At 36.1% G+C, this 25,626-nt stretch overlaps 1 protein-coding gene across 7 annotated transcripts in view; it reads right to left on the reverse strand.

Annotated features, from left to right (window-relative positions):
• PCLO (piccolo presynaptic cytomatrix protein) overlaps nt 1-25,626 on the reverse strand; it is a 311,224-nt gene that overhangs the window by 83,243 nt on the left and 202,355 nt on the right. For 6 of the 7 annotated variants that reach the window (XM_052680947.1, XM_052680949.1, XM_052680948.1 and 3 more), the window contains exon 10: nt 24,435-24,560. In XM_052680947.1, coding sequence (XP_052536907.1) covers nt 24,435-24,560 — 126 coding nt within the window. Of the gene's footprint in view, nt 1-16,760; nt 18,605-24,434; nt 24,561-25,626 lie in introns of those variants that run through there. The other variant, XM_052680952.1, reaches the window with a different exon arrangement.

Genomic DNA, 25,626 nt, shown 5'->3' on the forward strand with positions numbered 1-25,626 from the left:
GAAATGTGATGAGATGCAAGCATACAATAGTTGCAGAAGTTACAATGTATGTCTGAAAAGTCACTCTTCATTTTCTAGTCTCCTTAGGATATAAATTACTACAGCAAACAAGAAAAAAAATATATATATATATATAAAACACTGTTCTATTGTCATAACAATTAGAAGCCAAGCACAACAGTTTATGTTAAAAGAAAGCCAACATAACTTACTGGTTTTAAAATTTCTTTTGTGCTTTCAAATAAATAAATACAAGCTGTAACACTCCATCTTCTACAGAAGAGGAGTGAACTTACATCTCATGCAGGGGGAGGCCCTTTGGCTGCTGCTAAGATACAGTCTGATCTTCCCTTTAGCAAATTTAGCAGCATGGATCCAAGACTGACCCAGACTCCTGCCCAGTAGCACCTACCTAAATATATACCAATGGAATATTTATACATGACTCCCTGTCCTGCCCGCAGTCTTTTATCCACTGTATCTTCAACCAAAATATTTATCAATAAAGAAAGAACACAGGACAGACTGGACTCAGATCAGCTGTCTTTGCTGGATCAAAGAAGATAAACAGTATTTTGCAGCATCTCATGTGCCACTGAAGTTTCTAGAAAAACTAAGTTGACAGTGACACTTAATCCAGATTAAAGTCTCATAATGCATAGCTATGTAATAGATACTTTAAGAATTAGAAATGAATGGGAATTTATACATGAAGGACTCCCAGAATGAATGGTGAAGAAAGGAAAAGGAGGTTCATGGCACATTGGTTTGCCATCAAGATCCCAACACATTTTCCTGTAGCTTCACAGAACCTTGCTTGGGATAAAGAAAGCAACCTAAAATGGGCAAGGTACAACTTGCTATAGCAAAGGACTGATTAAAACCAAGTGCAACCTGAAGCCACAAAGAGAAAGAAGCAAAAAGACAACGAATAGGTCTGAAACCATAAGATCTCAAGGTAAATTCAAAAAAAAAAAAATAATAATAATAATAATAACAAAAAAAAAAAAAAAAAAAAAAAAAAAAGGAAAGTGAATAATCCAGTATAGTTGTTCAAAGACTTAAAGGTATGGAGGGGGGATGAAAATTATCATAATATCTATGAACTTCTACAAGTGTGCAAAAGGCATAAGAACCTTGAAGCTGAAGACTCAGTTGCTAGTATCTCTTGGATAAATCACCTGGATGCACACAGCCTGCCACTCAGGATAATGTGAGTATGAGAGAATAACATTAACATGCAGGACTGAGTGAATGCAAATTCCAGTGCCAAGCCTGCAAGTTACTTCCAACGGAGGATCCCCAACATGCTGCTTTTGTTGGGGATCCCTGAAGGCAAAGACTCCACCCAAATCTGCATTCTTGCTTGATGCAGCAATGGCTGGTATAGTACCACGTTACCACAAAGGAACTAAAGTCCAATCCAGAAAATAAGTGAATTATTGCCATCATTTAAACACTCAGATAGTGCTAGGAATGTGCAAAGACCATTGCTATGCATTGGATAGCAATGACACTTAAGGTCAGATACAAACAAGAACAGAAAGTTTTTTGTGACTCACAGTGAGCAAATACCACTGTTTGAGTAAAAAGTCGAGCTTTCTTAATGAGAATCAATGAAGACCTTAAAATACCACTCTGTCATAAAGGATAGAATGAGATCTTTACTTGATATGTTCTAATAGGAGTCACTCTGTCAAATAATCATCTCCTATACCCTGTGGGTAATTTTATATTTTTGACACAATGTGATTATTCAAATATAAAATAGAACTTGCTCTTATCTCAGTTTTTAGTCATGTAACCTGAAAACTAAGGAAACTGAATACAAATTGCTGGCCAAAGCTATGCAGTTCTTAGCTCTTGCTTATATCTATTTTGCTATTGCATATGCATTAGAATTTTTTGGGAAGTAATACTCTTCATAATGCCATAATCATAATCCTTGATATTACATTGTGATCAATATATTCATATTCTATTTCAAGATGAGCTAACTTTTTCAGTAATTTATTGAGTTTTCATATAGGCAGATTCATAATAATGGAAACAATTTAAAGACTCATTTACAAAGTGTAGCATTTTGTAGCTGGAAAATAAATGTTTTTGTTTGTTTAAATTCAAAAAGTTTTTTCAGTCTTAAATTTTTAGTTTGATATAATATACAATTTGAAACTAAAGTAATTCTATCACTCTTTTTATTTTTTCAGGAAGAAAAGTTTAATTCATTGGAAAGCCAGCTTCAGTTTTTATGCTAACATGGACATAGGCATAAGTGAAGGAGCACAGCTATACTAAAATATGGGAGTGGTGTAGATTTTGCCATGTGTCTTTCTTCCAAAAAAGGAGACTTCTTTTTGTTTGATTCTCATGTTTTCCATCATTTCATGGAAGTTTTTATCAACAACAGCAGCTATCTGGTATTGCAGAAGTGTAAGAGTTGAAGGCGGGTCTTAAATTACAGAACTGCAGAAATGTATGCTTTATGAGGAATATTCTGAGGTGGAAATGGGTGCCCTAGTATTTAATCAAATAGATCAACAGCTCTGGATAAACTTGACTGGATGTGCTAGTTAACTAATTAAGGGAAAAATACATTTTAAAATGGATTCTTAACAAGATGCATTGTTTTTGCTGAAGCGAACACTAACATATTCCCAAATATTAAGAAACTCTTGATTTCTTATGACACAGGAAAATACCTTTCCTTTGTAGAGTTATCAGAAGTGCAGAACTTCAGAATTCTATATATTAGAAAGATTTGATTTTAATCAACATTTGCTCAGCTTCTTTTGTAGAGGTTAATTTGTCATTTGTACAAATTTCTGTCATATAGATTATACTTTGTTTCAGGATCAGAATAGAAACTATACAGAGCATATTTGTTTAAATATTTTCTGGTTAACAATCAGTAAACTGAACAAAAGATGAAAATGTATAAAAACATTACTTTGTTTTCATCCAATTTTGAGAATATTTAAAGTAAGAAAGAACATGGAGTATACATGAAGGAAGGAAAGAGCAGTTATATATTAAAAAAAAAAATCATCCTTTCACTTTTACCTCACTTTGGGCTAATAGACGAAAAACCAATCTTGAGATGTTTAAAGCTAAGCCTCATGTCTTGGTAGCTGTGTAGGCAAGCTACTCTTAGGATGTTTCATCTCAGCTGACCCTATTTGGAGACAAATTACATCCCTCAGGGCACCTTTCTTCCAGTTGTGGTTTGAAAAGGGAACCACCAAAAAAGCTTAGGTAAGATATTTATTTTTCAGACATCTAAAAATATGTGCATTGATCCCCCTATTTGTCATCTAAAATTAGTATTCTATCAGAAACAAAAATTTACATAGATAAATAGATAAATAGACAGATAGACAGATAGATAGATAGATAGATAGATAGATAGGTAGTGATTTATCAAACCTAAGCAATAATGAGAAAAAGAAAATGAGAAATATGGGAATTAACAGATTGGGTTGTACTTTTGCTTCCTCTGTAACCAGCCAGGTTATCAAGAGCAAGCTAATTAGCCTCATTATGCCTCATTTTCCTTATGTGATAGAAAGTAGTAGTAACAGTGAGATTTGCCAGGTACCATTAGTAATGTTTTTGCATCAAGAATCTTACTAACATTAAGATAGTTGTATGTGATAGCACTTGTGATGTGTTAAGGATCAGATAATAATTCCTAAGAATTTATGCCTATATATCTATAATCGTCATTCACATGAATAAATGATTTTAGTAAAAAAGTTAGGATTTTTCAGTGTTGAGAAATACAGGTTACCTCCCTGTTAGACAAATGAGAGATAGTAGAAGCCACAAGTTTTCAACAAGTCGCATTTTCAGTAAAGTTGAAAAACTTCCTGATTTCTGTTTTTGGTATGTTTCTTTTCTTTCAGTCTCAATAATAAAGTCAAATACAAACTCCGCTTTTAGGATCATCTGGTGAGTGACATCAATTTTAGTTTAATTTCACTGCTGGTTTAACAGAGATACTAGGTTCTCTCATGTCATGCTAAGGCTGCCCAGAGCAGTTTTTCCAGTTCTCAGAGCAGCCTTCTCTGGGAGCTCAAGCATTACTCAGTTTCTTAGCACAGCGTGAACTAAGAACCATAAGAAAAAAAATGGCAGGTTTCTACTCCTGCTTTTGTAAGCAGTCAGAAAGATCAGGCAGTTGGACTCAATGGTCTCTTCCAACTGCTCTATCTAGTCGAGCAGGAATGGAAGTTTGTGTACTGCCACACTTAAGAGAGCACTGCAATTTGCAAATCTGCAGCACAAAATCAGAGAAAGGGAATTGATCTTCAGTAACAGTTGCTATACACCTCATACTACAGTCCTATCATTGAGATTGGTCCATGACAAACAACTGAAATCACTTCTTTTTTTTTTTTACCTTTTTAATTAGTCTTTTATCTTAGAAAGCAAATCCTCTGGTGCTTACATATGTCCAATATACTTGCACCAGTCACATAAAGTAATTATTTTTCCCACATATCTGCACAACTTTTATCTGCCGGAATTGCAGGAATTGCTTAAGGAAGTAGCATTATTCTCACAAAGAGGGACCATTGTAACAAATGCAAAATTCATGAAGAAAGAAATACGCTTGTGAATAAATGTTGCAGGATTAGGTCCATGATTATGCCATTCTTTGCAGGGGTATTTAAAAGGAATTTGAATGCACTATTACTGAAGTTATACTGCACTTTCAAGATTATTATCTAGCAATTAAGTATCTGATCAACTTATATGAGTGCCCACATAAGATTTAAAAAATGAGTCTTACTGCTTATACTGTAACTATTATTTATATTATAATAAGTTTTTCTTTCTATTATAATGAGCTTTTAGACCTTAATGGAAAGCTTGATATGCTTGATATGAGAAAAAGAATTCGATATGGAAAACTGCGTAGGTAAAAACAAAAAACAATGTGAAGATGAATTAATCAGTTCTACATCAGATAGCAATGGGAGAGAAACTGCAGAAAAGGAGTAAAGTAATAAAAGTAATGCAAGAATTTTTCTGTTTGACTATTCCAAACTGGTGGGTCTTTCTATTGCTGAAAAAATCTGTTTCACATGCTGGATTTACATTATTCCCAGAAGGCATAAGGTATACATTTTGCCAGATACATCTCTTCTCCATGGAAACTGCAAAACTAATTTCAACAGCAAATTCCATAAAACTGCAGGTTCTTGGAGGGAAATTATATGATAAATGTGTTTTTTTAATTTATTCTAACAGAACTAGAAGAAGTGCTTAGGATTATTACTGTTAGTAATAATCATTATTAATAGGAAGCAGATAATTGGATGAATGTGAGGGATGTGCGAATGTTTAAAACTGAACTTCTGAACTCTCAAGCAGATGCCTGGTGCTTGCTAACTGCAACTAATATGGTCTCTTTTGAAATACTGCTAACACCTGGATAAAAAGGAAGTGACTCTTCCTGTGTCCTCCAGTTAACAAGAAGAAATTATGTATTGGGCCAATCATGCGCTGTGCTACTGCATTTAGGCTTATTTTGATTATGGAAACCAGAGACTCGTTGACCCAGAAAAAGCAGAGGATGCAGAAAAGAAGCAGTCTCAAAAAGAACACTCCTTGGGAAAGAGTTCCAGGACAGAATGAGGAAAAGACACCAAACAGAGTAGAGATCTGGAAAGTGGATAAGACAATGGAGATCTAGGAGATGGATGGAGACTAGTTCCAGGGAAATCTAGGGATGCCTGAGGTAGGTACCCACAGGCAGTGGCACAGAAAGAGATAGCGTGATGTCCTGCCTGACTTTCTTGAGCAGCAGTGAGTGCAAGGAAAGGTGAGAGCTGGTGAACATGGTGGTGGCTGGGAAAGGGTAAGAAGCATGAGACAACTGTGCAGAGTAAGGCTTCTGCTCTCCTTCAGTCTCAGACATAGCCCTATACCTGGATCCCATGTGGGCAGGCCTGTTAGAAGGCAACTAAGGATAAGGCAGTCAGAACAATCAATCACATTGCATTCATTGCTTGCTAGCTTTAGTGAACTGAGGTATTTATTTATTTTAAATGCATTAAGATAATGGCAAACTCATACTAGCATTGAAATGCATACTGATTAGCAGCAGCTTCCATTTCTTTTCACTGTTGACACCAAAACAAACAATCTCTTATTAGCTAGTCTCTGTATGTTTGTGTGTTTCTCGTGATCATCATTAACATATTGAATTGACTGTATATGCAGGAAGAAGAACAAGGCAATGATAACACGTGTTCTTACTGATATCTGTAAATATAGGGATATTATCCTATCTGTGGCCTTCTAGAGAAAGAAAGGGAGAAGTTGTTATTTTAAGAAGGAGAAGACCCAGCTTGTGATTGGCAACAAACAAAAGTGCTGGTTGTTTAAGAACTCATTTACAAGCCTTGTGAACTCACTTTAGTGCTTTTATGCCCAAGTACCAATGTATGTTAAAGATCTCATGGAAGAATACAGCATACAAGAGCTGATTTGAGATTTCTTGGGCCAAAGGATTAGAAGTTGGGTGATGAATCTGTGAGTGGATAGGGGCAGGAGAGGAGCTGAAAGGATGCACCCACAGCCTGGGTGGTGCTGACAGAGTGGCTGCAAACGCCCACCCTGCTGTTCCACTGATATTGCTGATACAGGCAAATGTGTCCTGATGCAACAGCAGTAAAAGCTGTCTTGATATTTTGACAGTTTTAACCTACTAACCATACAATAGCTCTACAGCAACCTCTGGTCCATATTTCTCATCAAATCCACATATAGATGCAGAACTGTTTTTGAATTCTGAACACTGCATCTGCTCTTAGCTTTGCTAGCTATTGCAATGGCCTATTTGCCCTGAAAAGCATGTAACAAGTGAAATATCAGGCTTAATTTTTAAACAGACAAATGAAAGTGTTAAACTGACATTTCAACTCTGTAGGGTCAAACGCAAATGTGTACTGCAGATCAACAAAGACAAATGAGTTTGATCATTTCATTTTTAAGACTGCCTTCATTTCATCAAAGTTATTGCACAGGTGAAGTTCTTTTTCTCAGGTCTGATATATTGTTTCAGACAAATGAAGCAAAATAATTACATGTGCCTTTTTATATTAAACCACCAAACATTCCCAGGTGAAAGAAGAAAAAACAGATGTGACCTTACATATTTTCTTTCTTCCAGAGCAAATTTTAACAAAAAAAACCTGTATCTTAAAAACTGAACAATTATAATTGTGAAACATTGTGTATCAGATACGTAACAACAGACATAAATAAGGTAAAAAAATACATTTATTTTGTTAAATACTTTAACAAAAGTGTTAACTGCAACTATAAATCCTACCAACATACCAAAGGTAATAAAATGAAGTGCAAATGATACTGTATGCTTTAAAGATGAAAGAGTAAGAGTTTGAGTAATTCTCCTTAGGTAAAAAGTACCCGGGGAATTGCTATAAACTCATCAGCATTTCAAAGGAATTTCTTTATCTTCATCAAAGCTAATAATTACTTTCTTTAAAATTAATGATCCATGTTAATTCGATTTGATTTTTTTTTACAGATGGTAATAAATATTGTCTTGAATATGTATATATACATATGTAGGTATGTATATATGTATATATATATATATATATAACATAATTTGAAATAAATAGTCTAATAACTTTTCCCAGTTAATTCCAATAGCTCATAGGCAGTAGAAATATAATTGCAAACTCTATTTCTTCTTTGTCAGTTGCCTGGAGTCCTGGGGGATCACTCCTAAATTATGCTCTATACCTCTTCCTTCAAGGGGGATGAAAAGAACTGAACACACAGTGTGTCCCAAATAACTATAAATATGAACTGCAAATGGAAACCTTTTTCATTCACAAACACATCTCTACAAAGCCTGCACTTTTATGAATTGAATTTCATCATACTGAGAATAATTGTACTTGTTCTGCTGATTTAATTGGCAGTTGAGAAATGGAATGATGTCTTAATTGTAATTCTAATCCTATTGCTCACAGTCTGGTTAGGGATGACACTACTGAGAAGACAGGACCAACAGGAGACATGGCATCACATACCATGTAATTCATAGAATATCATTATTCTTGAATTATGAGAGCAGACATACATTAGTATGCAGTAAAAGATACTATGGGTTAATTAGTAGGAGTTGATACTGTGTTGTACTTATAGAGGGAGTTTATTATACTTTCTATGTCATGGTCATATACAAAACCACATATATGACTACAACTGTATGTATGTTTACAAGGACACTTGCACACACACACATGCATATACATATATAGCTATATGTCTGTCCATGTATCCAAGAAAGCCAATGGAATCCTGGCTTGTATGAGAAATAGTGTTGTCAAAAGCAGTAGGGAGGTGAATTTTCTCTCTGTACTCAGCTCTGGCGAAGTCACACCTTCCGTACTTTTGGGCCCATCACTACAAGAAAGACATTGAGGCCTTGGAGCTCATCCAGAGAGGGGCAATGAAGCTGGTGAGGGGGTCTAGAGCACAGGTCTTATAAGGAGCGGCTGAGGAAACAGTAGTTGTTTAGTCTGGAGGGTCAGGGATGACGTTATAGCTCTCTGTAACTACCTGAAGGGAGATTGTGGCAAGGTAGGGATCAGTCTCTTCTCGGACTAGAGGGAATGCCCTCAAGTTGTGCCAGGGAAGATTCAGGGTAGATGTTAGGAAAAATTTACTCTCTGAAGTAGTGGTCAGACTCTGGAATGGGCTGCCCAGGAAGGTGGTGGAGTCACTATTCCTGGAGGTGTTCAAGAAATGTGTAGATGTCACACTAAGGGACATCATTTAGTGAGGAAATATTGGTGATAGGTGGATGGATGGATAGTTGGACTGGATGACTTTGGAGGTCTTTTCCAACCTTGGTAATTCTATGATTCTATGATCTGTATAATTAGACATATGTGTTTAATCTGGTATTTCTGGGACATGCTACAACTGCTAGTCTGATCATACAGACATTCTACTTTTTGATGTCTGCCTTTAAACAGCTACCTGCTACTGGAGGGCCATAGAGTTTTACATGGGCAGATGGTGGTAGGACAAAGAGCTGGGTGGGGCTAAACTGTGAAGCCTGCTCCAAAATCTTATTTAATGATGTTTGACCATGACATCAGAGGTAGGTGTTGGTGGCATGGCAATAGAGGTTGAACCTTCCCATGAACATTCTGTTATATTTTGTTTCGGTGCGACCGACAGCAACAGAGGGGCAGTCTGACCAAATGGTGTCTGACATGGAAGTGCAAATGAAGAAAAAGCATGGAACTGAATTTCTCCATGTGGAAAAAACGGCACCCACTGACACTCATTGATACTTGCTGAATGTTTATGGAGAACCAAAAAATAGATACCAGAACTTAGAAGGCGTTGAGGCACTGGCACAGAATGTCCAGAGAAGCTGTGGATGCACCATGCTTGGAGGTGTGCAAGGCCAGCTTGAATAGACCCCTGAGCAGCTTGATCTGGTGAGTTGTAACCCCACCCATAGCAGGGGATTGAAACAGGATGTTCTTTAAGGTCCCTTCCAACCCTGGACATTCTATGAAATCAGAGCAGCTGGACAATGATCAAGCTTCTCTCCCTCCAAACCGCCATGCCCCCTCACTCCCTTCTTAAATTTAAAGTTAAGAAATGCAGAAGTCTTTTTACCAACTGTGGGGATTGGTAATTATTCACTCCTAGACCATGTGCATGATATCCCAAGATATATAATTATGTATGCTCAGTTAGAAATTCTTAGTTTGAAGTATTAACTAATATAGGTCTTTATAGATCTCTAGCAAAAGCGTCCCTGTATAGTTTAATACACTTGAAATTCAGGAGTTTGAGGGCTGCCCATTAGGTGGCACCAAATTTTTCTGTATGTATAGAAAGTGTAGGAAGCAGAGAGGAGTTTATCTGCTGCAGCCACAAGGTACTTTCCCAGGTATCTCTCTCCAAGCTAGCTCTCCCCTAGCATTCAGCAGCAGGACTTCTGAAATGACACTGACTTGTGAAATGTCAGTGTGCTTCACTGCCATGTCTGATCCAGACCCTTCTGTAACTGTTAGTCTGTTGTGACGCTGTTTTAATCACATCTACAGTTCTGGCAGCATCACACTCAACAAGGGTCATTGTTGCACTTGAAGGCATTTTCATTCCTTCTTTAGAGCTTTCCTATTTCCTAAACAGTGGGAAGTGTTTTTTCTTTTCTCATGCTCTTTGAAGTTTCTGAGTCAGAAGAGAACTCCTACTTTTCAACTAAACCAGTCAGCTTCCACTGTGTGAATTGCTGCCACTGAAATAGCCTGACACATCGAAGAATAATACAGTGATCTGTGAATAAAAAGATGAAAAATTTTCCTTTATTTAGTATTGTCTAAAATTAAAGCTACTTCTGTTTCCTTGTAAATAGTAGTCATGAAAGTTCTTGCCAATAATTTTGCTTCCGTTTACCCTTTCCTTCAACATATCTCAGAACATCTTATTTTCTTCTAATCAGACTCTTCAGATGCATTTGGAAAATATAATCCATAAACTTAACATGAAACTTTGCTGAATTTAGACATGTCAATGCTTCTTTCTAGTGAGTAGTCTCCAAACTGTGCATATGAGCAGCAAATGTATGAATTATATGGATTGATTCCACTTCACCCACACAATGACAGAAGTAATTTAGCAAGCTCAGTGCTCACATACTGATGAACATTTCCTTGAATGACTCATTTCCTTTTACTGTGCCATCTTAAAGGTTAATTTCATGGATTTCTGTACAGCACATGATGTAGTAACTAAGAAATAATCAAACTTTCTATTCATTTATATGACTGGTCAGCACTACTAAATGGCTCTGTCATTGCAGTGAGGCAAATAAATAGTACTCATCTAATTTTTCTGTGCAAATAGATTCTAACGAGGAATAAGAGATTGCTTTTCACCACATTGCTTTCCACACAGATCTATAAATCTTTTGCTTTAGCACTAACTATCCTCATATCCTCTGCACTACTGCTCGCTTTTCTGCACGTTGTGTCTGCCATAATGTAGCTATTGCACCCTAATTCCACAGCATAGATCTGTCCCAGTTTACTGTGCATTTTCTAATCTGGCCTGTCTCATTTGTGCAGCATATATGCTCATAAACAAGTATGCTAAAGAAACACTGTTGGGCACAGTTGGCACCATTACGCAAAATGTTATTAGGAGTCTTCTCCTTGCCCTGGTGAGAAGTCCTTAGAAGGAGGAGCAATAAGCCCCATATTATTCCTGAAAACCTACCCTCATAGAACAACAGGGCCTGTATCCACTACTGAAACCTGCTCATCTGGGTATGTGAGTTTGAAGTATTTTGTTCCAAGGCATATTCCTTCCCAGAATGAGCTTGTTTGGGACGGGAACAGAGCATCAAGGGAGAACAAGTAAGCATGTAAGAAGAATCCAGACCCCTTCTCTTTGTAACTGCCAGTTTCTTTTTGTAGATGTGCATGTTTGTCTCTCTGATCTATTCCTGTTGGCCTTTTATGAATAGATTTATGAAAACAACGACACAGAAAATCCTTACAATTCCAAAGACTAAGGAACAATTATGTTACAAGCACCACTGCGGCAAGATTGGTACTGGAAGGCCACAATGAGGTCTCCTTGGAGCCTTCTCTTCTGCAAGCTAAACAAGCCCAGTTCCCTCAACCATTCTTCATAGGAGAGGTGCTCCAGCCCTCTGATCATCTTAATGGCCCTCCTCTGCACCTGCTCCAAGAGCACCACGTCCTTCCTGTGTTGGGGTCCCCAGGCCTGGATGCAGTACTGCTGATGGGGCCTCGCAAGAGCCAAGTAGAGCTCAAACTGTTTGAACCAAATTGAAGACCTACACAGAAATTTTCAGCCATTCTGTAAAGTCACTCAGAATGCTTTATTTTGGACTGACTGCTCAGAATCAAAAAGAAGAAGGATTAAAGTACTGTAAACAGATTAATAAAATCCCTCTTAATTTGCAGATATTTGTCATATAGCAATATATCAGTGAGAAAGCCCTTTTGTGAAAATCATTTTAAGACCCAAAACAATTGTAGGGTAATAATATCTGTTCATTGATAACATATCAATGAACCCAAACAGTCAAACTCCAGAGCTATTCAAAAGTGCTTCCTAATTTTATTCATCAAAACCTATATTAGCAGATTTAAATGACAGGTCAAAGTACACAGTAAAAAAGCTCAGATTTGTAATAATGTTTAGCATTTTCAGTACTGCTTCTAAGAAATTCAACTTCTCTTCGGTACCTTTAAATCCCTTCCAGAGCAAAGTTGAACACCTACATATATAAATCAGTTACCCTAAGTGAAACAGTTTAGTAAACGTCGTTGTATCCCTTGCTGCATATTAAGGGATGACTCCTGTAGTAGTCTTTATCACTACCAGGTAATTCTTTTAATCCATTTCCAGCTCCAGTCAAAGAAATTAACACTTCAATGCTATTGAATCTAAGCAATCTGATTTATTTTTCTCCTAAATAAGGGAAAAGCAAACACAAAACAACTATGAAATTTCAGGAAATTACTCCCTGCCAGTTATTAAGCTAACACCGATTTATGGCAATAACAAACAGGCTGGTTTAGCAGTAAATGATAAATGCAGTCTGTAGGCAAATTGGATTACTAGATGTGGCCAGTATGAGTTTCAAAGAACTGGCTAATCAGTTGGAGAAAACCTATACCTTGCACAGAGATTTAATTAAAGGAAAATTCATCTGGAATGAGCAATACTTACAAACAGCCGGGGTGTTCTACGGTTTCACGGAAAATAATGTTTAAGAAATTTTATGTTTCATAACAAGACGGTTTGGGGAATAACAGGGATACGTAAAATAATGCCACAAAGAAAGGCACACTGGAGTGTGTTTGGAGAAGGGCAATGAAGCTATGAGTAATCTGGAGTGCAAATCACATGAGGAGCAACTGAGGGAGCTGAGAGACATTGTAGATCTCCTCAACTTCCTGAAAGGAGGCTGTGGTGAGATGGAGGTCGGCTTCTTCTTCTGCATAACTAGTGAAAGGACTAAAGGGAATGGCCTCAAGTTGTGCCAAGGAAGATTCAGGGTGGATGTTAGGGAAAATTTACACTCTGAACTAGTGGTCAGGCTCTGGAACGGGCTGCCCAGGAAGGTGATGGAGTCCATTGTCCCTGGAAATGTTCAGGAGATGTGTAGATGTTGTTCTAGAAACATGGTTTAGTGGGCAATATTGGTGGTAAGCGGACATGTGGACTAGATGATGTTGGAGGTTTTTTCCAGCCTTAATGATCCTACAATTTTACTTTTTTAAATATATATGTATTTTATTAAGGCCGGAATGGAATTCTCGTTCTTGCACTGTTATAAACCCTTCATATAGAGAGGTAGCAAAACAATGCAGATTCCACCTTTCTTTCCCATTCCTTGTTATTGATGCACTTAACTGAAAAGTTATAATTGAAAATTGTTTTTGAAAATTTTGAAAATCATTTTTTGATGGAATAAAAATCAAGGCAAAGATGTAGAACTTTCCCAGAAAGTGCCTTAACTATCACAGTAAATAATAGGGTTAATGGTTTGGAAGATAGACCATCTCCAAAATGGAGAGCAAGATCCAAACTCAAAATAGATTTTACACATTTTTAAAAGAATTTAGTATTGATCTCATCAAGTGCATGCTCTTTTAGAAGCTAAATTATCTCAGCAACTGAACATCAGTTGAGCTGAGGAAGGCCTAGAATCAAGGTTTCCTATTCACTTGGCAGGCACTGAACCTGCCTGTTACATAAAAGCAGTCAGATCATCTTTATCTATATGTGATGATCTGGAAACACTGTTAAAATCTACATGTTCCAAATGCAAATGAATGTTCCAAAACATTCACTGTGTCCTTTCAGAGACTTTCAGAGCTTAGACCTGGAGAACTTAGTTGCTTCCCACGTATTCCAGACATCAAGATCAGTCTCTTTGCCTCAAGCCTTTTTACCATTTATATTCCAGTTGTTTCTGGCGTTATACCCAAGGAGAGCAAATGTCAGAACTCTCAGACTTGAAATGCTCCCTCAATGTAGTATCATGCATGAAATCTGATCCTCAGTATCAAAGGAAAATAGTTATTACCACAAGATTATTATTACTGTCTTACTGAGCTGAACATAATTCTAAAGCCCATTATTTTGCAATTACATTGTTAGTGTCATCACTCTAGCCTCACAATAAAACAAATCAAGCAACAAATTACACTTTTCTAGAAATTATGAGATCTAAGCACATAGCAAAAGCATTTTGAAAAGTTACCTGGAACACATCGATACACCTATAATGTAATTTCAGATTCACTTTTATTCTTTTCCAAATTTTGGAATAGGTTCTTGTTTGGAACAAAAACAAGATTTGATATTTGATTTTTTTTCTGTTTAATGGTTTCTAACTTTATCTACTTATAATTTAGATAATTTACAATTTAGTGTCTTCAATTTCATATACATCTTATGTTATACGCTAAGTGTTTTCTTTCAGCTTTTTCATATAAAAGTGTGAAGTTGTAGCCATCTAATTTAACTGTTAAGCCTCAAATACGTATAGAAGTTAGAACAATAAATATGGATAAAGAGTACTGTTTTTTAATGAACAAAGTTTTGACCTGTTTTCTGTCAAATTATATGATCACCTGCTCCTTTCCTCTCAAGGAAACCTGAAGATTTCCATAGGAAACTTTTTATAGCCATTCTTTATGGATAATCTAATTAGATTGTGGAATAGAAACAATTTAAAATAACATTATTATGTTTTGGTGGGGTTTTTTTGTTTGTTTGTTTAAGAATGTTCATTGGATTTCTGTTTTTAATCTGACTTTTAAAATATTCATTTTGTCTGTTAATTTACATAGTATTCCTATTTGGAAATGTACTATATTGCAAAAGTGTTTGCAGAAAATTGCTTTTCCTGCTTGAGTTTCTAACAATGAGTAAAAAAGTCATTGTTAGGTCTCATAAGGTCAGAGTGCAGACCAGTTCTGCACCTCCTCTGTAAAGCAACTGATACCAGATGAAGCAGATTATAAAACCTTGGAACAATTCTGGAATTGCTTGCTTACTCAGTTTTTTTGTTTGTTTGTTTGTTTATTTGTTTCTGATTTTGCTTTGGTCTTGGAGAGGTCTTCTTATTATGTATTCTTCTTATTATGTATTCTTATTTGTTTTGTTTTGTTTTTCTTTAGTATCTTGAGAGATTGGTGGATTTAATTTAAGCAGTTTAGGAAAAAAAAATTGTTTTTCTTCTCTGTTTATTACTCAATACTTTAGAAAGCACAGGCCTTATGTATATGATCACATCATTTTTAAAAACATCAAAGCACAGTTCTACAATCAACCATTGAAATCTGTGTTCAAGCCTTACATATTACCATGTGCAAAGCCCATCTGAAGGATAAATAACATTCTACTGTTGGAAAACCTACTTTCAGTAGTCCTCCTTTCTTCACAGGAAATTGTCAATAACTGTTAAAAGTCCTCAGAAGATTTCTAGCATCTTGGAAGAATCAAATGAGTAAACACCTATCTATAAAATATTTTTATATATCAAGTAATTGAAGAAAATCTGCTTGCTACTACCTATTTTCATTGGCAAGTAAACATGATCCTCATAGGCCTCTTCACTTCTGGGCAGCATCTTGCAAAGCACTAACACACTACTTCTGAGATATTCAGTGGCAGCACATATTTTTATTGACTTGCTAAATATTTTAACACAATTTTTGTAACCCAGGAGCAAGGAATATGATCTAAGAAGACATTGCTATATGTCACTTGTACTTCAAGATAGCCCTCACAGATTTCACTGATTTTTTTTTCCCTATTAAAATCACCTTAAAGTAAATTCCCAGCCTGCTACTTTCAGCTCACAGTAGTGTGCACAACAAGAAGCAAAGTCAGGACATTTTCATCTTCCTGGTCCAAGTCTTTCTCAAACAACACAACCCACTGTTACAGAAAAAGTCTTTCCCATTCCATAATAAAATCTTCTTGGAATGCCAAAGAGTAACTGTTCCTTAAAAACAACAAACAAAGGCTTCTTGCTTTGTGTGATGTGCTATTGAATGCACAGTGTAGCCACTTAATATCTACATTTTAGGTTACCAGTGAGCCTGTTCGCCTAAAGGAAATACATCACTTCTCTATAGAGTCACTGGGGACAGGACTGTGATTTGCTGATTTCTATAGGGAAAGCAAGATAGTCTTGGTTTAGGTACTGGAAGATTTACACTTATAAGCACTTGGTTGCTTTGAAAAGAAACACAGAAGCCTGTCCGTGTCAGCAGAAGATGAGAATCAGAGCAATAGAAGCAGAGATTTTTTATGCAAGTCAAAATTCAAAACTCTTTTAGCATCCACAGTAATTATGCATCTTGACAGGCCTAGTTTTTTTGTGCCTTTATTATTTTCTAGTATCAGGTATAACTTGTTCTGGAGAATGCCATTCACCTGTCCATCTGTCATAATCCCTGGGGAGACTTTTCCCCTAAATGTTTTGGGCCCAGCAACTAAAACTGTGTCTCCAGATAAGAATCCCCACTGTGCCCACAAAGCTAGCTCTGCATACTCTATTTTCCTCTAGTGTTGACCAAATCAGAAGCATTCTTTGGAAGCAATGAAGGCTCTTTCCAAGAAATACTTGGATTTTCTTCCTGACGAGCTATCCATCAGGGTCCTGATAATAACCAGCTCTCAAAAGCATTTTGACTACTGATTTATAACTCCACAGTTGTATGTGAGTACTTAATGAGATAAGTGCTTTCAAATATGATTTTAGTAGAATGTTACTGAAAACTAGTTATATCAGTAATGACATTTGTAAGACTAATCTTCCATAACTTCTCTTATAAATTTTCTGACATATGTTTGTAGCCTGACTTCTGTCTTTGCTCTTCTCTTCATTACTTCTGGAATGTTTAGTCATGTCTGGGTCTACTAACTGCTTGAAGCATCCACGTTATTTTGCTTGTCTTTATAAATCAGACTTTCCTACTTAAGACAAAGCAGAAATTCCCTAAGGAGATATTTTGATGGATTTATTTATTTGTTATAACAAATCCAATTTCCTGGCACAATTTGTATGACAGGACTTTTCCACAACAATGACTTTCAGCGATAATTAGTTGTTCAAGATATTTGCAGACTCATGATCATAAAGAAAGTGTGATCTATACTAGTTTAACAGGGCTAACTGCAGGAGTGAAAACACTGTAAACTGTCTATTGCAGGAGGCCTGGTCATTACTGATTCTAATATATATAAACGTAATGCTTAATTCTGATACCTTTAAAAAAATCATGAGCACCCAGTAACTTTTCTTTCTATATTTTGGTTTAGATTACACAAAAGTATTTTATATTTACAAACAACAAAACAAAACAAAACAAACAACCAAAACAAAACAAAAAACAAATCACCACCTCTTATTTTGTTCACAGCTTCTTTGATTAAGTCAATACTGCTCAGATATATACACTTAAGCCTGAAGCCCAGGGAATGAACTGCAAGCAAACTTCTCTCCTCTAGCCTCACAGAATAAGCACAGGTAGCACAATAAATCACTAAAACTAATTTACAGAGAATGAGGAAAAGTTAGTTCTTTGTTTCCTCCAGTGCAGTTATAAATTAAAGCAGTCAAACTACAAAACAGGAATGCAGTACAGAAAGACTGCTTCTTTTAATTTAAGATGATTCAAAGTTTTCTGAGAATCTTTTTTTCCCTTCTTGTGTTCCTTTTAATTTCATTTCATCATCTTTCAGCTTCGTCATGTTATCTACCTTCTGTCAGGAGTGTAATTATCAGAGAGACAAGAAGTGATGCTGGCTGTTCACTGTCCCTAGCTTCATGAAGACTATGGGAAATCTCTTCACTGTGATGCACTGATTGATGTTTCTAATTTTAGCTCTCTAAGCAGCAAGCAGCTCTCACTACTGTCTCTTAAAACTCATGGTTAAGATCTGCTGCCTATTGATCTTCCCACTGACAGATAACCAAGACCAGTCAGTATTACATTTAAGTCCATCTGTAATTCAGGAGAAAGAGGGAAGTGGGGCAAAAGGAGTAGGGGAAGAATAGTGACTTACTACTTCTGTTTAGGTTTTCAAATTATTTAGGTACCCATGACCATTCCAGCCACACTCCATTTTCCAAGCAACATCCAAAGTATGTCTATGATATGACAAGAGATGGTTTCAGTAAGATGAACAGACATTACATACTATTTCCTTCGTGATAGGAAACTTTGGAAATTGGGTCTAGTCTTTTTCAGCCCCTGGGGGAATCCAAACTAGTCCAAAAGTACTTTGAAAAAGTTGCATAAAAATCTTTTATTTTTTCTGCTCTTTTCAGACTGCTAAGCAGCCCAGTTACATGTCCCACTGTCCTTCCATGAGGATTTATGTCACCTCTTTCTGATGCCAGAAAGGCATAAAAAACTTGGATAATTGTGATTGAAAAATTATTAGCTGAAAGCATACAAAGAACATCCATGAGGCGTGGCTAAAATGGAATAGCTTCTGGAAGTTGGCTAATTTTCACTTTTACCTGGATAAAAAATGAAAAAGCTGCTTTATTTCTGGATTTTTTTTGCTCATAATCCAAAAATACTTTGCAGGCTAAACAGTGATGCTAACAGTCTAATAGCCTCTATATGATATTTCTTATATCCAAACATCTTAATTATAATAGACAACCAAAGTAGAGTTCATAATCTCCCTAGATTAGCCATCTCATCTCTGATCTTTAGCCTTATTTGCATTTCCCTCAGAGGAAGCATTGCAGGTATCATAAAACTCAAGATGTTTCCAGTTTATGTAGTTTATGCAGACTGCACATTGTGTTCTTGTGCACAAGGAATTGTACATGAACCACAAACCTGCTAGTTGTCTTTCAGCTTTCACTTTCTGACTCCCCTAGACTCAAAGTTGCTAAATATTTCATACTTCTATATCTTTCATATTTCAGTCACATTTCTGATGGGTCAAATGTATGCTGTTGTTTTCTTGGTTTTTTTTTTTTTGTTGTTTTGTTTTTTTTTTTTTGGTTTGTTGGTTGCAGATTTGTTTGTTTCTTTGTTTCTTCATTCATATGTAACCATAGAAGATTACTACCTAACACAGCAGTTTCTCTCTTTGCCATCCTTTATACTTCTTCACCTCTTTATCACAATTTTCTTTTTGACTAATCTGCCTGTCTTGGAAATAATGAAGACCTGTGGTAACAACACCTGCATCCGTCTAGACATGGGTCTTAATGAGCCCTGCGTATTTGTTTTCTGCCTTCAAATAATCCTCTTACATTCTTCTACAGCATTGCCAGAGGCTATGGGCTGCTTCCTCCTCCAGAGGAAGAAACAGAAGTGTGGCAATCTCACTATAATCGTTTTTGTTGTGAACTTGTGTGACCCACTTGTTCTTAATTCTCCATCTTGAGAACTCAAGTAGCCCCAGGCTTAGGCAGGAGAAAAAGGCTCCCTGTCTGGGCCTAAAGCTTACAGGAAAGCACATTCAGGATGTTTAAATTTGTATCACAAGCCAAAGTCTGCCCCATAGGTGAGAGCTGTATTGCACTGTGGTTATGGCAGACTTCTGATAAGGCTTTCTGTGTCTTCCTCCTTTAGAGAATTGAAACTGAGAAAACTGACTGCTCTCTGAAGTCCCTAGAGGTAATCCGGGCAGTTCTTTTCTCCTATCTTTTTCCTCTTTATGTTCGACGTGGAAAACACTCCTTATTGATCTAGATGTGTCTCTCTTTTGCCAGTAACAGCATGATGATTTGGTACACACTGATCACCTCATATGTCAGCCCTGAAGTGGAAAGATGCACGAGAGCAAGCAGTGAAAAACTTATTTCTCCCCATGCTAGCTTAAAATCTGAGAGGGAATTTGAGTCCACGGCTATGGCCTCTCATAAAAGTCCAAGGAAAAAGTGTTTAGTTTCTCTCTGAGGAGTGATTCTAATGGTTTTCACCTCATATTAGGCCATTACAAAGACAGAGACTTAGAGTTGTGCATCTAAGGTCTTACAAAAAGAAACTCTGACACTTGAATGTGTAAGAATATGTAAGACCTTCTATTGAAGTTGGAACGAGAGCAAGAATAGAAACATGCATGGGGAGACTTCAGGTTTATTTTCTGAAGGCATTCTAAAGTTCTGAGATTGCAAAGATTTCTAAAGATGAGAGAGGACTCTGATACGCACAATAAGGAACTGGCCATTCAAAATACAGTCCAGAAGAGAATAGGTCACATCACCTTGGGAACTTCCAGAAGAATGGAAAGCAGCCTATCCAGTTGAATCCTAAAAGATATTGGTTATATTTAATAACTTATCATTTATATGCAGACTTTGATGTTGAAAATACTGGATGTGCTTTGTCAACCTCTTGGTACCTGTCATCAGGCTGCAGTCTGCTTTTCTTAGAGGATCTTCATGTTTTGTGAAATATCATTTCTTGTACTCTAACGAAGTAGTTATTAATCAAGATCAAAACAACAGTCAAAGGATATGGACAAAGGGGCAGGACACCATTAATTGCCACAGAACTCTCAAATGGCAGTAAATTTTCTCTCTTCAAACCTTTGTAACTACTTAAACTGGATGGCATTATATTTCACTGTATGTACATATATACATCAGGAGGAATTTCTTCTAATATCACTGGACCAGCTTCAAGATGGGGAATTCTAAAATATCCTTGTGTATTGAATATTTTTATTAAATTATAAAATACTGAATTCAATCAAACTGAATTCTCAATTATACATGATGATGAGACTCTGTCTTCATTATATACCATTTTCTTATTTTTTTGTTTGAGAAGATATTATTTGAAGTTGGTGTATGTTGTACTCATTATGCTTCTGATAATTTAACAAAAAGCTGATCCGTACCATGGTTGCTGATGACTGGAGGAAATACAGTAAGATTACCACAAATCAAATTCACCATTAGCAAGTTCAGACCATGCAAGTCTCCTAGGATCATCAGAAGACCAGAAAGGCAAGGATTCTCCTCTGGATTATGGTGTTAGCTAGCTTAAGCATTGCAAGGCTCATTTATTGAAAGCTTGGAACAATGACTCTCATAGTTCACAAGCACCTAAGCTTTCCTGTCAACCTGTCAGAATGGTCCAATGAAAGCACTGGAATGCTGAAGGCATGCAGTAACTCTATATTACTTGGTAATACACATTAATATTTTACTTCTGTGCTTTACCCTAGTTTCTTATGTTTCTGAAAAATTCTGGCAGTATAAAATGCCATTTCCTATGTAGATTTACCAGGAAGAATATAACTGAACTATTTCTGTCAACATGAGAGGGAGCACAGACGCATCTATCAAATAGTTCCTGCACTTGATGAATTCAGTGGAATGAGTCTTCCACCTGCAGTTTTTTGTGATGCCAATGAGTGATGAGTCAAATATATTTTTGACATCTGAAAGTAATTCAAGGTGAGAGAACCAAGGAAGACTGGTATTTGCCAGTCAGAACTATAAATAGAATTTTCATCACTAACAGACTCCTCCAAAGCTATTTAAATAGGCTAAAATGTTATGGATTCCCATTCCCTAAGGACAGAATGCTATCTGTATTTTAAAATGTGTCATTTCTTCACAGATGTAGTCACACAGACAGTGGGTAGGACATTGCTTCCATTACAACCACAGTAAATCTATCCTTTTCCTCACTCTACCAACAGGATTTTCAGATGAAGAATTATGGGATGGGATGGGATGGGATGGGATGGGATGGGATGGGATGGGATGGGATGGGATGGGATTTTTTGCGGTGAATTGTATTCTTGGGAAGGCTAACGAGTTGTGACATTAACTTGCATGACATTGTTTAGTTGATGAGTAGGTATGTTCACTACTTTGAAGTTAGACAGCATTTTAGCACATAAAGTGACTCATGATTACTCTACAAATGACTAATATGAAATAATTGTCATTTACAGATAACCACATATAAAGCTTTCTGTATGTGATGTGAGAAAGAGTCAACACCTTGATAAGAAGACTAGTCTATTTTCAGACCCAACAATGCCAACAATCTTAGTAACATTTGCAATTTGGCTAGTCTTGCACAGACCCATATGCGAATAATTGAAGACCTCAGTGAATTTTAGGACTTCTGAAGTGTAGATATTAAATGTGCATAAGCCATATTTATACAAAAACAAACAAACAAAATATTCAAAAGTACAGAAGCCAAATATTCTCTCTAAATTTATGACAGCCACCTAAAATAACATAAAAAAAGTAAATTAGATTGGCAGAATTTAAGAAACAACTGACAGTAAGGGGAAGTGCTTGTCTTGTATGCTATATTAACTGTACATTCTACAGAAAGCCCTTTTTTCAATGGCAAGACACCTAGTACATTAATAGTAAAACATTCTAGGATACTGTGTGATCAAATTCTGCAAATTAAGTCTAGTGATTTTGATAGTTGCTCCAGACTTACAACATTCTCAAGCTTACAATACTTTGTTTATAAAAGCCAGACTAGAAGCACTGCTGATTACATGATGGAAGAATGAAACAAATAAATATTTTACAGCCCACTGTCTATAAAATATGAATAGATAAATTTTAAAAAGCTTCAAAAAACATCATGTAAACAGAAAGGAAAGCAAGCTACCCTGTTTGAATTTCTTCAGTAGTTACTGTGAATTCAAGATGCTCTTGTGCACTGCTAAAAAAACAGCCATATGGTGAGGAAGAAGTACTTTAAACCTCAATTCTCAGAAGAGCTCCCAGTGAGAGGAACCAAAAGTGTGGAGAAAATTCCAGGTGCTAATTGCTCATCCTCCTTCATGAAACATCCAGTCTTTAGGAAATACGGAATAACTGTATTCTCATTACCTGCTTGCTAGTGCACAATTTAGTGCAGCTATGAGAGACTCCCTTCTTTCTATGGAGTGAGCCAAAACCAATACAAACTTCAGAAGACAATCAATTAAGAACAATTCTTTCATTACTTACGTGCAATAAATAACATCCTTCTACCATTTGATAAGTAAGATACTACATGTTTAATCTGAATGATAAAATCTATTCCATAGGGAAAAAAGAAATATATCTTTGTATATCATTCCTTTGCCCTAACTTTCAGTTAACAATGACAGAGGTGTATGTGCTCTCTTTTATGTAAATCTTTAAAATATTGACCACAAACAAAAACCAAAACAAACAAACAAAAAAAAAGAAAAACAACCACCAAGGATGTAAAAAGTGCTAGGAACAACATGAATGCAGAGGAGACTGTGTTGTTATAAATACACTTTTGAACTATTCTATAACCCAGTTACTCCGCTGTTCTATTTGCAAAGTACTTTTGATTTAATTGTGACTTCTGTTGCATGTTTTCTATTCAGAAAGTTTACGTGAATTGAATTCTACCTGGGAGAACTATTCTTCTTGCTTGCCTTCTTTTTTTTGCCATCATTTTCTGGATAACCATTTTTATTAAAGAAATACAAATAATTAGACGAATTATTTAAAAACATACTTTATATTTTTGTCCATGGACGCCATTTCAGGTGCATACATATATTCTTATAAGAAAAAGGAACTAGTTATAGAAAGAAGAGATCATTTATGTGACTATGCATAAAATGTTATTGGGAGGAATTATCACATCTGCTATAATACCTAATAATGTAAAAATTACTCCGCATATATTTCATTTAACTTTAGTTCTGTAAAAGCAGCTGTATGGTGTAATGCAATCATCTTAGAGTGAAATAAAGGAGGAAGACACTCCCACTTCTTGAAATAGAAGTCTATGAAAGATTAAATGAATTGCCCTTGTGTAGTCTCCATTGCCTGTTGACTCTTTTAAACTGGAAAACTAAAATGAGCGAGATGAATTCAGTCAAGTCTGACTTTAGGGATCTTCACCGAAGAAAGGCTAGTGTGTGTCACAGAACAGAAGGGGACTTGTGATTCATTTGAAAGGTGTGACTAAGAAAAGTGATTCCACAAAGATATACCCAGGTGACCAAGCCAGGTAAACATCTTCAAAATGACACATATCCATAAAATATGTGACACAGTTGGACTCTCTTCATACAGTCTTACCCCCAGTGCAGAAGACAGAATGCTGGCGCAAATAAAAGAAGACATACCAGAATGCTGCTCACCATGGTAACTCTCTGGCTATAAAAGGCATGAAAGAATCTTCTTTGATTCTTTATCTGTTTTAAGACAGATGGAGGTTTAAAAGGGCTCTGAGTTACACCTCTGCCCTTGCACAAGATTATATTTGTTATGTGAGAGTAAAACGATATGAGAGTATATTATAAACAGTCCTACTGTAGCCCCAATACCCTCTTGCTTCCACTTTTTGATAATGCATTTAGCTTACCTTCTATCAGCTTCCCTGTCTGCTCTGCATTGCCCCCAGGCAAGACCTTGGCAATGTATGCTCCAATTTCTCCGCTGCTTCCTGGAATTTCTTTCCCACCTACAACTCGGATTCCCAGTCCATTGCCTGAGATAAAAAAAAACAGGAAACAGAGATGAAGCAATGAATAAGTCATTGGAAAGAAAGAAAGAGACAAATCATCAGTAGGATTTCCTCAACAACTTCTGGATGTGATCAGAAGAATAAGGTCCCATCCATTACATTCTCAAAGAATTAACTTTGAGAGAGTTAGGAGTGTTCAGTTTGCTTTCGGTGAAGGAAAACATTTTCTTGACTGTATCACTGGCATCACACATACAATTCATCCACTAAAACTGCATTGAAGTCAATCTTGCCTTTTTCTGACAGCCCTACTGTACTGTAAAATGACAATTCGCATGGCAAACCTATTTCAAGCAAACCTTAATTTGCAGTATTAATTAAATTCCACTAACAAGCTAGAAATCTATGTGAAGTGTGGATTCACAGGATAACTTTATCATATGCCAAAAACATGAATACAATTTTGCTGGAAAATTATAGTAGATGAGCTTTTAGAATCATACAGACAGGTTGACAGATCATTGAGATTCTCCTGCAAAGCATGTACGTTTATATATACCTGTATTTAGTAGATACTGATATTTTTGTTAAACATTTGCTTTTAATTAACAGCTTTTACATCAGAAAATGTATAAATTATCAGAATGGAGAACAGCCTACAATCACTTTATGGTAATGCACTATCAAATCTGACATATTTTCTTTTTACTTTAAAAATTACAGAGATTAAAACATAATGTTCACTTTGATTTTCTTAGCTGGAGAGAACCAAATCATTCTCTTATATAGAGGAAAAAAAAAATAGGAGTGGAAAAAAAAGCTTAAAAATACTCTTATAAAGCTAATCTTATGTACTGTCAAGCTACCGTGTTACTTAAAAAAAACATTTTCTGTACAAAAGAAATACCCAAATTCATTCTGTGAGGAAAAAGGAAAATTACACAAGAGATGATTTACACTTGATTTGGGAATGTAAAAGACTTTTTGCTCATTTTTATTGGAACAGTTAAATAATTAATTTTCAAATTATTAAATTTATAATCTAAACCTGCCTAATGATTAAAATAATCAGATATATCAAGTTCATCAC

This window comes from Tympanuchus pallidicinctus, unplaced genomic scaffold (genome assembly GCF_026119805.1).
Source record: "Tympanuchus pallidicinctus isolate F22 unplaced genomic scaffold, pur_lepc_1.0 scaffold19, whole genome shotgun sequence".
NCBI classification, from domain to species: Eukaryota; Metazoa; Chordata; class Aves; order Galliformes; family Phasianidae; genus Tympanuchus; species Tympanuchus pallidicinctus.